Source organism: Rhipicephalus microplus, chromosome X, assembly GCF_043290135.1.
Source record: "Rhipicephalus microplus isolate Deutch F79 chromosome X, USDA_Rmic, whole genome shotgun sequence".
Taxonomy (NCBI): Eukaryota; Metazoa; Arthropoda; class Arachnida; order Ixodida; family Ixodidae; genus Rhipicephalus; species Rhipicephalus microplus.
The window spans coordinates 28,233,852-28,246,951 of NC_134710.1; the positions used below are offsets into that span (position 1 = coordinate 28,233,852).

At 43.2% G+C, this 13,100-nt stretch overlaps 1 protein-coding gene across 1 annotated transcript in view; it reads left to right on the forward strand.

The window, feature by feature from the left end:
• The window catches only part of LOC142774964 (uncharacterized), a 63,528-nt gene extending 51,866 nt beyond the window's left edge, over positions 1 to 11,662 (forward strand). The window contains exons 8-9 of the mRNA XM_075876099.1: positions 1,282 to 1,389; positions 11,377 to 11,662. Of these exons, the coding sequence (XP_075732214.1) occupies positions 1,282 to 1,389; positions 11,377 to 11,388 (120 nt within the window). The 3' untranslated portion in view covers positions 11,389 to 11,662. The remainder of the gene's footprint in view (positions 1 to 1,281; positions 1,390 to 11,376) is intronic.
• Positions 11,663 to 13,100: the final 1,438 nt, after the last annotated feature.

A 13,100-nucleotide genomic window follows, 5' to 3' on the forward strand; every position in this document is an offset into this window, starting at 1 on the left:
TTTCGACGTTCACTCTCACTGCACATATTTCATGCCACTGTCATGATTTTAATACTTACGTTTTTACCCGTGTTAGCACGAGGAATTTTAAGGCCCCTTTACAGCCACGCATCATATCATTGTTCATATCTCTAGTCTATCGAAATGGCACTCTTTGGCCATCATAAGCCCTTGCGCCATTAAAAACCACTCATCATTATCATCATCATATACTCTTTAGTACTTCAAGCTTCACAAAATATGGCATTACGACCTCTCCTCAGTATTCGTTCCTCCTTGGTTCGTCCTCAATATTTCAATTAGAAGTCACGTGCAAAGAAATTACGAGGAGAGGGATCACAAGTTTGCGCTTCTCATAACCCATTCCATCCTTATTTTTTGTGCTAAATAGCCCCAACTGTGGCTTCTAATTGAAAATAAACCGACTAGCCCAACAACGTCCCCTTTATATTTTAGTTGACCTCAAGTGGAGCTTTGATCTGCGCTTTCGCAACAGCCAGCTGCGCTGTTCCTTATTGGTCCGTTCACGCGTGTCCCAAAACGACATACTCGAGTTCTTTTCACATAGTAAATATTTTGTGCATGTTTTTTGTATTGAAAACAGATTTAGGTAGTTTTTTTTATGATACAAATATTCTTTCTCCTCCTTTGTAATTCGCACCTGCTAGTTAGGAAACCGTACCCTCGTAGTGTGTTTGGCCACTCTCAACAACACTGATGTTTACATTTGTAAGGTTGTTCCAGAGCCCCCCCCCCCCTCCCCCCGTTTTCGTTGTGGAAATCTCTTGAGTTCAGAATCCTTGAACTTGGCAGGCATGTAATAGATCCGTTCGATTCGCCTGCATCACATGGACCTGTTCACAAGGTGCTACACCTTGCCATTTGTTTCATTCGTGCTGCACTGATGACCTCTGAACCCTACGATTTTTTTAAAGGTGCAGAAGAGGTGCAGCACTAGTTCATGATTTTCCTGCACTTCCTATGCTGACGGTGCCGGCTTGGTGCAGCCACACGTGCAACTGAGCAGATGACGTAGCACTTAGGCATAGGCGCCGTACCCAGCTCTACTAACGTGGTGTATTTTGCCTAGATGTTTGTGTCTTGTAAACTGTCTGCTTGTGCAGTTTGCCATTGGTCAGCGTTAGTTGAACAATGTAATTCAGGCGAACAGAAAAAAGGTAAGGCTCTGGTGCAGCTAAACAAAATAAGAACAAGCATTCGCCCCTATAATCTAGCGAAGGCAGTAGTATGATTGCACTAAAGTTTTGTCGCAACTTGCAGTCTTTGCTGACCGTGAAGAGCATGAAGCCAGCTACGGTGCTCCTCGTCAGCCGCCTGAAGGACCTGGTAGAACTGCACTTGGGTGACTGTGTCAGCTGGAGCGAAATGGTAAGCTCAGAGATTATTGTAACGTGCACTTCATGAACACACTGTAATGAAATAAAGTTGATTGGGCCTTGAAGTTTGTGCCTAAGCAGCTAAGTGAGTGTCTGCCTAAGTTTGAGAGAACAGTCTTCTTCCTTGACTTTTATGCCACTTCCCTTTCTTTTTTTCATCTTGTGTATGACTCGTGGGTAGCTATGAAGGCCTGGATCATGCAGACACATGCTAACTGCAGCATTTTTACTTGGATCGCATAGTAAATGACTAGAGGGCATATTCTTTAAAAACATCTTGTGTCAGTATTCTTTCTAAAATTATTCAGACAGAAATGACAAAAGTTGTCAGCTCTGCTGTCGACTTATTCTTTTGCCTAAGGATTGTGAATGTCAGAACACCGGAGAATAGCAATGACATGATCATGGCTATATAAATTTTTGTATGATACGAACGTTCGATTTTGCTCTGGTCCCAGCGAAGGCCCATTAACCTGCAACGTTCTGGGGTACAGGTTACAATTCTTGCGAATTTATTTGTACTCTGCATTGTTCCATACAAACCTAAGCTACTGCACAAATATGAACAGGTGCTGTCATGGAATATGGGGTAATTATACATGGATGTTGGAACCCTAATGCGAGCATCTGCAAGGCATTACGTCCCTCGAAATGTTGGGTGCATTCTCTGCTGTACTCACATGTGCCCTACACACAAATCTATGCAGCTTCGTGCGACTTCATTTTTAAAAATATCTGCTCTTCTATGGGCACATCCTAATCAAAAGCTAAGTACCTGTGTTTCACCAAAATTTTTATTGTATTGGAGCTGGCTATTTAGAAATCTAGATGTATTTCTGAATTAGCAAGTGTTTAACTTCACTTAACTCTTTTGTTGCCACACCTATTGAAATCGATCACTGGTGATAGATGCTTTGAATGGTTGATTTAGGCATGTTTGATACGTTTCTTGCGCACCCAGTACTTTCTGATAGTTAGTCCAGTCACTAAATTTTCTGAATCAATTTAAACTAGGCTGTTTTAGCAGCTTAGTGATTTTTGACAGACCTTGGCGCAAACCAATGTGCGTGTGTTGTGAGGAAAATACACTTGGCTGGTGAACGTGACAGAAGTTAGTGCCCGTCGTGGTCATGTTACAGTAACATCAAAGTTCTGTAATCAAAAAAATCTTTGCAAGTTAAATATCAAAAAAATGTATTAGCTTTGTAATCTGACAGTGTTGGGCAGTAAATTTGCTGTAAATTTATGCCAGCTATTCAATGTTTTGTGTCAGCCTGAGAAATGTGCAGCCATTCATGGGTTTGTTTTATTTATGTCCTCAAGTTGTCTTTTCTGCCGAAAGCCTGTAGCTGCTGACGTTTGTGTGCAATCTTAAAGCTAGTCAGGTCACAAACGAGGTCCACACGTCGCTGGGGTGCGATGTGCTGGTGCTGGCTGCAGAGCTTTTCCTCACGACTTATAAGGCCACCGGAGAACATCTTGGCCCTGACTATGAAGCTGTGCGAGATGTATTAAAACTGCATGCAATATTGTTTTTTTAAATATGTAGTGCAAAAACGCAAAGAAACATGCTTGGATGCATATCTTGGAACGCCAACCTATGCGGAGTGAGGTGGCTCATGGAGAGAGGCGATGCTGGACGAAATAGGGTTCATTGGCCATATCATTTATAAAGAGATTAATATTCACTTCGTGGGTATCCATCCTTTTTTTTTAACAAAAGTGTACGAGTTCACTTGTGTCATACAAAAAACCATGCAATGCTTCACCGCATGGCACGAGCAATGTAGCAGCACCTCGGTTGAAATTTGTTTTGTCTATGTGAATAGAAACATTTTTTCGAACATTTGTTATTTTTATAATGTTCTTGGGTGATTTATTTTTAAATGTATATTTTGAATTTTTTTGTTTTGAGTATTTTTGCACATATAGTGTTCTTATTGCACTGTTTACCTTCTGGCTACCAAAAATTACACACTTTTCACGTTTTTATTCATTTCAAAATATTTTTGTGTCTATAACATATTGCTACAGTATGAGCCTAGCTGTGTTGTGTGCCAGTGATATGGACGAGGAAGACGAGATTGTCTTGTGTGGCCTGAGGACTCCTTTTTTACTTATGATTGCCCAAACTCATCCTCACACTGTAAATGAACCCAGTCACCCTTTGTTCAACAGTAACAGATTTGTGGTGGAGGTGCGGGGTAATTAACAAAGCAACACGATTCTTCAAGCGCCTGATTGACGACGAAGCCACCACGTTGCTGGACTGCTCCTGTTACCACTGGCAGCTTAGATGTCTCACGACGAAGAAGGGAACCTGATCCCTGCAGCTGCAGACCTTTCACCAGTCTCAACATACTCGCTAGTGGCAGGTTCAGGCGCGGCTTGTGCCTGATTGAACAGGATCTGATAGTGCCTCACACATTCGGTGGCATAAGGGCAAGCGAGGCTATGGACACCTGGCTCACACACTACAAATGGTTGAGTAAAATACTACCAGTGGGACGTGGCGACCAAGCTGACTAATGTAGTATTTTCTTTAGCAGGCACAGCGCTTGTGTGGTATGAGAACCATGAAGATGCCCTCACATCATGGGATCGCTTCATTACTGAAATAGAGGTGCACGACACCGGTTGGCGCAAAATGTTCACGCCGCTGCTCACCTTCCAGATCGTGGCCTGTTGGGTTGCAGACACCGTTGGCCTGGGCGACTGCGCTTGGTCACCACCCGGTGACCTACCCGTGCCCATAGCGCCCTCAAGCCATCTGGATCAACCACGGATTTCGTCACCAATCGTCAGCCCGCTGATACCAGCCCGCGCCTGCAGCTACGCCTGGCAACGCTTCTCATCGTCGACGTCACCAACCACGTGGGGCCAATGCGGCCTACATAATCTTCACAACATCACCAAAAGCTCGGGGCACGACACCGGTTGGCGCAAAATGTTCACGCCGCTGCTCACCTTCCAGATCGTGGCCTGTTGGGTTGCAGACACCGTTGGCCTGGGCGACTGCGCTTGGTCACCACCCGGTGACCTACCCGTGCCCATAGCGCCCTCAAGCCATCTGGATCAACCACGGATTTCGTCACCAATCGTCAGCCCGCTGATACCAGCCCGCGCCTGCAGCTACGCCTGGCAACGCTTCTCATCGTCGACGTCACCAACCACGTGGGGCCAATGCGGCCTACATAATCTTCACAACATCACCAAAAGCTCGGGGCACGACACCGGTTGGCGCAAAATGTTCACGCCGCTGCTCACCTTCCAGGTTGGTTACCTTACCCATTCTAAACAATACTATACCAATAACTACTTCCTTGTCACGGTGTCGTGCCCCTACGACTTGAAATTGCGCAACTGGCTATGTACTTGTTACAATGTGTTCACCCTACAATTGTTGTCACAGTTGATACTCTTACTATCAGGGGATGTGGAACTAAACCCCGGTCCAACTAAAGCACAGATAGAACCTCTATCAGACGCTATCAAGAAGATCGAGCAAACCGTTTTAACCATTCGTGAAGATATTAATCAGCTCAAGGCAGTACAAACTAACCATGAAACAGTTCTCTCAGCACTAACAAACCGAATCTCAGCGCTAGAAACAGTCCAAATCGAACTCTCATCGGGCGCCGTACCCGATGACGCCGCCAAAATCAAACATGAAATTGAAACGCTAAAAGCTGCTAACACCGACGCTAGTAATCGACTGCGCCGCAATAACCTTCTCTTTTTAGGTATTGAGGACTCTGTTAAAGAAACTTGGGAAGAATCAGAGCTTAACGTCATAAACTTTTGTTCCGCCCAACTAGATATTACGCTCGAACCAAGAGCCATAGAACGTGCTCATCGGATCGGAAAATTTGCCCCAGACAAGAATAGGCCAATCATGATAAAGCTCGCTCACTTTAAAACAAAAGAAAAGATTTTGAGCTGCGGAATTAAGCTCAAAGATACGACCTTCGCCGTAAGAGAAGACTTTGCAGCAGCCACTCGCCTTGCACGCTCTAAATTACTCAAATTCATTCGGCCACAAAAGTGTGCATTTAAGCTGAGGGTTGACAAACTTATTGTTGGAAATAAATCATACTTCTATGACGCGAAAACTGATAAAGTCACAGAACTTCGGAACTCACCCGTCATTACATTTGAAAACAGCGCATCATCGGAAGCCACCTCTGTTGGCAGAACATGACGGGTTTGCAATCATTCCGCCTCGTGTAACACGTGTATCCGTCCTATGGCATTTCTAAACATAAACATTGCATTTACTAACATACGAAGCATAATTCCTAAACGCGACGAACTTTGCAGTTTCATAAATGATATCAGTGCTGACATGGTGATACTAACTGAAACATGGTTGCATGATGACGTCACAGATACGGAAGTGTTTCCATCCAATTTAAATTTTACAATTTTTCGCCGGGATCGCAAAAGTAAGAAAGGAGGTGGCGTGCTCATAGCTATTAAAAACACTCTAGCATCCTCACTTATTTTCCATGACGATAAAATAGAATTAATCTGGGTTCTTGTCTCCAACGGAGCCTCGAAATTTGTTTTTGGCGTCTGCTATAGGCCGCCAGACAGCCACCCCGACTTCTGCGACCTACTTCATCAATCCCTCCACACCATTACAAATAAACATTCTAATGCACCTATATTTTTGTTTGGGGACTTCAATTATCCTTCAATCAGTTGGTCGTTGCTTTCAGCGTCGAATGGGACATCATCTAAAGAGCAACAATTTTTAAACACTGCCCTTGATTTTAACCTTCACCAGGCTATTACGTGCCCTACCAGGGGCAATAACATACTAGACCTCCTGCTAACTTCGAGCCCTGACGACATAAAAACCATTAATACGCTCCCTGGTCTTAGTGACCACAACCTAATCCATATTTGCATCGCCTCCCCGCTTAAAAAGAAATCACCCACACGGAAGGTAATCACGGATTACAAGAGAGCAAATTTTGATGCGATTAATCACGAACTCGCCAACTTCTTAGAAAACTTTAGGAATACGCACCTAAAACGAAGTGTCAACTGTAACTGGGAACTTTTTAAGACTACAATGCTTAACCTCAAAAACAAATACATTCCTTCTACCCTCATTAAATCAGATTCAAACTGCCAATGGTTTAACAAACAGCTAAAATTACTCTGTAACCGAAAGAAACGCTTGTACAGAACGGCCCGCCTAAGCCAAAGTTCAACTGCGTGGGAGCGCTACCGCGCGTGCGCTAATCAGTACTTAACCGAACTAAAAGCTGCAAAAATCAAATTCTTTTCCCATGACCTACTATCAATTCTTCAATCAAATCCCAGCAAATTTTGGCGCATGCTGTCCCCCAAGTCACAATCTAATCGAATAAGCCTCACTAACGCTGACGGAGAACCAATACACGCTGACCAGTGCGCTTCTGCTTTAAATGACCACTTTACGTCTGTGTTTTCCTCTGCCAACACCACTGATACCGTAACACTGCCCGAATCTGCAGCTGTAGCGATGCCAGAAATTGAAATTACCCCAGAAGGAATATTCCTACTCATTAACAATCTTAAAGTTTCATCCTCGGCGGGCTGCGACAGTATTAACAGTAAATTACTAAAAAATACCGTTTCTGTCTCAAGCCAAATACTTTGCCTAATCTTCACACAATCATTACAAACAGGAAACGTCCCAGACGATTGGAAGAAAGCTCAGGTTATTCCCATCTTTAAATCAGGCAACCGCGCAATCCCAGCTAACTACCGACCTATTTCCCTAACCAGCATCCCATCTAAAATGCTCGAACATATTATAGCTTCAAACCTAATGACATATCTGGAATCCATCAAATTTTTCTTCGATCACCAACATGGTTTCCGGAAACAACTATCATGCGAAACACAACTGGCCGAATTCACACATGATATTCTTCACTTCATGGATGAAAATCTTCAAACTGACGCCATATTTTTAGATTTCTCTAAAGCATTCGACCGTGTTCCTCATAACCTCTTACTCTCTAAACTATGCAACCTTGGAATCCCTCCCAACATAATTTTCTGGATAGAAAATTTTCTAAAAAACCGTAAGCAGTTCACCAGCGCTAATGACCACGACTCACCTCTTTCCGACGTAACGTCCGGCGTCCCCCAAGGTGCCTGTCTCTCCCCGCTCCTTTTTCTAATATACATAAATGACTTACCCACCAATGTGCTAACCAAATTAAGACTTTTTGCCGATGACTGCGTTTTATACTCTCCAATCTGTACACCAGACGACAGCATTAAACTTCAACATGATTTAAATTTAATTGTAACTTGGTGTGATAAGTCACTAATGCCGTTAAACCTAACTAAGTGTAAAATTATGTCATTCACCCGCAAAAAGAGCCCAGAAAAATTTACCTATAGCATAAAGTCTGTTCCCATTAGCCCTACCCTATCATACAAATACCTCGGAGTGCATCTGTCATCGTCGCTATCCTGGTCAACCCATATTCAAATAATCTGTTCAGAAGCTTCACGCACTCTCGGATACCTGCGCCGCAACCTAAAATTAGCCTCACCAGACATTAAAAAATTAGCTTATGAAACGTACGTCCGACCGAAACTAGAATATGCTTGCTCAATTTGGCAACCCTCACAAACATATCTAACTAACGATTTAGAAAGGATTCAGAACCGCGCTGCCCGTTTTATTTACTCCCAATACTCTAACGATATCAGCGTTACTGCACTAAAAGAATCATTGAAACTGCCGTCCCTCGAATCTCGTCGTATCATTTCTCGATTGTGTCTGATGCATGCTTTCTATTATCACCCTCAATCACGGCACGTCCTCCTTCAACCATCACACAGAACTTCATCCCGCATAAACCACAGTCACCCTATCGCACCAATAAATGGACACACTTCTGCAATGATTACTTCCTTCTTTCCCAATGGGATAACACTGTGGAATAAACTACCTGATAATATAGTCACGTGTAATAACCGCCAAATTTTCCGCAGTAAGCTAAAATGTCACATGTCGCAATCTAACTGAATGTGCTGTTTTCCCTGCCAATGTTTAAATACTTTTTTTTAACTAATGTATAAACTGTCGTCACTTTTCTCTGGAAGCTTACCTTTGTACCATTACTTTTTTATTTGCATTTGGTAATATTGGCGTTTTACTTTGCATATTGTACCTTTTTTTTTTTCTCTTTGTTCTTTGAATGTTTACGTTTTGGAACCCTTCGAGTTTTGTTGAGTTGTTCGACATACCTTGTACGCCGCCCCCCCTTATGTAATGCCTCCGGGCCTTTAAGGTGGAAATAAATGAAATGAAATGAAATGAGAGGTGTGCTTAGAAGACTTCGTATCTAAGAAGAAGCAAGCAGAACAAACATTACTGCAGAGAGCTCAGATTTCAGGAAAGACGTGCACAACCTATATTGAGGTAATCTTGAAACTTTGTAAGATTGCCAACCCTTCTATTTCAGTAGAGGACAAAATTGGCCACCTGTTGAAGGGCATTGCTGAGGACGTATATCAGTTTCTCATCAGCAAAGAGAGTCTTGGCATGGTAACCAACGTCATAAGCCACTACCGCACCTTTGAGACCCTGAAGATGCGACGTATAACTCCCAAGTTTAGTCGCCTACCGAAAGTGGCTACTGTGGCGAGTGTTAGCGAATACATGCCGCTTGATATCACATGGACAATGCGCGAGATGATTCGAAAAGAGCTCACTTGACATGCTCGCCCAATGCCGTATCAAGCTACACCCGTGCCGCTTCCCTCTTGTCAGTTTGTGTCAATTGTCGCAAGAGGCCTGGATAACTACAAGTACAGGCCACCTTCACCACCAAGGCCACAGCGCAATAACTACCCGCGGCCGAGGTACGAAGATTGTTTCAGTTACCCCCACAAGCTGGCCAACACCTATCACAACCCGAATGAAGGTCTATATGTGCCACCTCCACGTCAGCCTAATGCCTTCCAGGAGTACAATGCGTACAACCAAGCCCCTGTGCACTACCGTTGCGGTATCGCCGGGCATATAGCTTGGTTTTGTTCTTGACAAAAAGAGCCAATATCACGATATGATTCCGAATCAGCGTTTTCTCTAGCTGGCACTGGTCACAACAACGGTCATTGGCCCGCCCATTCCAAGAGTACCTCACGACGAGAAAATCCCTGTGGCAGTTCTCCCACTTCCGACCGTAGTTTGATGCCTCCCTCTGGCCGACTGCCTCGCTCCCCTTCACCCCCCGCAGGGGCGCCTGCGCAAGTAGGCATTTGGTGGGTAGCGACACCACGGACCCGAGCTAACGGGGGAGTTTTGACTCCCTCCCACATCTAGCCGTGTGTGGCTGAGCCGTGTCCGAAGAAAAGGGGATCCTGGGGCTTGAGCTGACGCTTGGTGATTGGACCTTTAAGGCCCCCGGCAGATGCAAGCAACACACCCCTTTGGCCCCGGCTTTACGTAGGCGGCGCCCCTGGACTGACCCAACCAAGGGAAATCGGCAGTCGCCTTTTCCTATCTCTCTCTCTCTCCCTATCTTTATCGCTCACTTCTTACCTGTCCTGTCGTCTTCCCTTTTCCGTTTACTTCCAAATTTCCTGGCGGCTAGGGTTAACCCTGGGGGACTGACCTCCCTTGGTCAGGACCACAGGGTTATAGTAGCAATGTATCGCTAACGTGTGTATATGTTCCCCTTGCAATAGCTTCATTGAGACTGCAGTATGTAAAAATGCATAAGAAGTGTGCACCCAAGAGATGCTTTTTAGGGCTGTGCACGATGAGCTACGTCATTTAAAGGTAGCTCTTCCATCCTTCTGGTAAGTCTGGACACATGCTTAAGTATTACAATATGTCTTAATTAGCTGGCTTCACTAGCCCATTAACTGCTGAATGACATGGAGCAGTAAACCTGAGCGCAATTCGCGGTTGGTTTGCCCGATTATTGGGTTGATGTATCTGTGAATCTGGTTAACTGTCTCACTAATACTGACTTTTTGTTAGACATCTTTCAGTTTAGAAAGGAATTTAGACTGTTGGTACGGCCTTTTCTGCTTTTCCTGCCACCAACCTTTCACAAGCCATAACCTTTGGATTTTGTTTACAAAATTCTCCTAAGTCCATGTGAGTGACCTTCAACGGTGCACAAAAGTGTTGTGATTGTACCATATGTTGAGTCAGCTGCCTAAACTTTACTTTATTAATCTGACACTCAGGATATGATTATCTTGTTGTTTCTTCTTTCATGTAAGATCATGTGAACTGCTTGGTTAGCTTCATGTATGTCCACTGGATGCCGTCATGACCACCCAAATGACAGCAGTTATGACAGAGATTAAACATTTTGAATTAGTATAGATGGCACTGTCATCAATCCTGCTTGTGTCAGTTTTAGAGCTTCAGTTTCTTCTCAAAGCTTGACAGCATTTACTGTTTTACACATCAGCTAGTGGGATCCCCAATACAGATATTGCACCAACGTCTTTCGTGGAAGCTTCTGGGTGCCTTTAGGATGGCCAGTGCTTCTTTCTTTGTTGCCGTGCAATTCACTCTCGCTTTGTTAAACGTGTAGCTGTGGCAACCAACCACACAAAGTTAGAAACTACTTGGCAGTCTTTCATCTTGCTATTAGAGTATCGCTTCCATTCACTATTGTGATTCATGTTTACTCAGCTTGAATGATAGAGCAGTCTAGTAGACGAAATATAGGATTGCGTCACATAATTTTTTTAACAGTGCAAACCTCTCTCTGCTTCCATTCCTTGCGTTCAGTCTTTGATTTAGCCACTTGTGCAGCTGTCACTTTTGTACTCGATATTATGTTAGCTCTGTGACTTGCTCTGTGATGCTGCACACATAAAAGTTCAAACTTCTTCGCATGCAACTGTCCTAAAAAAGAATTATAAATGTCACTAGACAGTAGGACGCTGATCTCAAAATTTAAAACCATTTTGTTTTATTGTCTGCTACTTCTAGGCTGGCTCCTGAAGCAATGTGGATCAGTGACTGGAGCTGGGATGCCGCCGCGTACTGCTGCTCGGCTCACTGTGGACGAGTACTGTATAAGGACAGCATCCGCCTATGTGGACTTTTTCTGGAGGCGTTTAGTACACATAATTTCTCATTCTGTTTGACAAGAAACTCTTGTGCTGCATAACCTTTGCTAACATTCAAAAATGTAAAATGAATCCATGAATTGCCAGAGCAAACCTGCTCCCATGGAGACTTCATATGTACTTTGAATAAAAAAATTGAAAATACAGCTTGTAGTGCTGGATATTTTCGCTTTCACTTAGCCTAAAACAAGCAAAATATGGTCTGTTAGGTCATCTGGAAGTACAGTTACATCACAGGACTGCCTGTCATCAGAGGTGAAGTCAAAGACGAATCCACCTCAATTTTTCGAGGGCTGGGTGTACTTTCCACTGTGCAATGACTTCAATTTCTAGCACGTTCATAATCCTTGAATTGAAATGCTTTTCGCTGGTGATATTTTAAACTATGAAAATTCTATAGTGTAAGCCATTAGGTCTGTCCTGTCAATTTGTTTGCGGTGTTACAGCTATGTAGGTCAGTTGGCCAAAAATGTTTATGCGTTGCAAAATACGTAAACAAATATGGGTTAGTATATACAGAAGGAGGTCCCATAGCACAAGGATTAAAGACTCAAGGCTCCTGTGAAAAATATACATGTTGATAACTATAGAAAAATGGCAACTAAAAAGTGCCAAGTTATTATGATAGAAATATAGAGAAAGCAAACTTGTAATGTAAATTCCAGCTCAAATGATAATAAAACAAATCTTCAGTAATTATACATGTCTTTGAAAAAGATGGCAGTAGAATAATGAACAAAAGGGACTTCAAGTAATGATACACCAGACATCTCAAATCTACTTAAAAGTATTGAATGACAATTGTTTAGTGCATAGTGGTATTGAATACCAGAAATGTATGGCAGCAATTACGGTAGCGTGTTTGCCGTAGTTAGTGCGTGTATGTGGTAATAAAAAAATTGTTAGAGGGGAACCTGGTGGAATTAGCGTTTAATAATTGCAATTTTCGCAAGAAATTGGCTGTTATGGAAGCGTGAAAACACTTAAATACAAGAATCCCCAGTGTATGTTTGAATAAATTACACACTGTTAGTACACTATGTTGCTGAAGAAGCGGGGGCACGCTGGTGAATAGAGTACTGAATGTTAGGATGCGAATGGCTTCGTTTTGAAGGCGTTGAGGTGGGAGGATATGAGATGGATAGGTGTTTACCCATGACGTGATCCAGTAGGTAATATGACTGTGGATAATGGGGTAGCATAGCTTAAGCAAAGTTGAAGCATGGTCATCCTTTAAAAAATGTTCTGATACCATGAGCTATCCTCTGTCTTATAAGTGAAATGTGATGATAGTACTTTAGATGAGCATCTAGGAGTACTCCCAAGATTGTGAACTTAGTGGAACAAAGATGTCTGTGGCTCTTGATAGTAATAGCCGGGGTATGTGAAAAAGCATTATGACTCAAATGCAAGATAATGAACTGTGTTTTATTTGTGTGAATTGTTAAACCATTAGCTGTGCCCCAGTTCTTTATTAATAAAGGTGTCCAAGGACTTCTGCTGTGCAATTATAAGAGCTCTTTACATCCCATTGCTAATCTGAGAAAATGGGGGACCTCAAACAGGCCATTGTGACCAGCACGT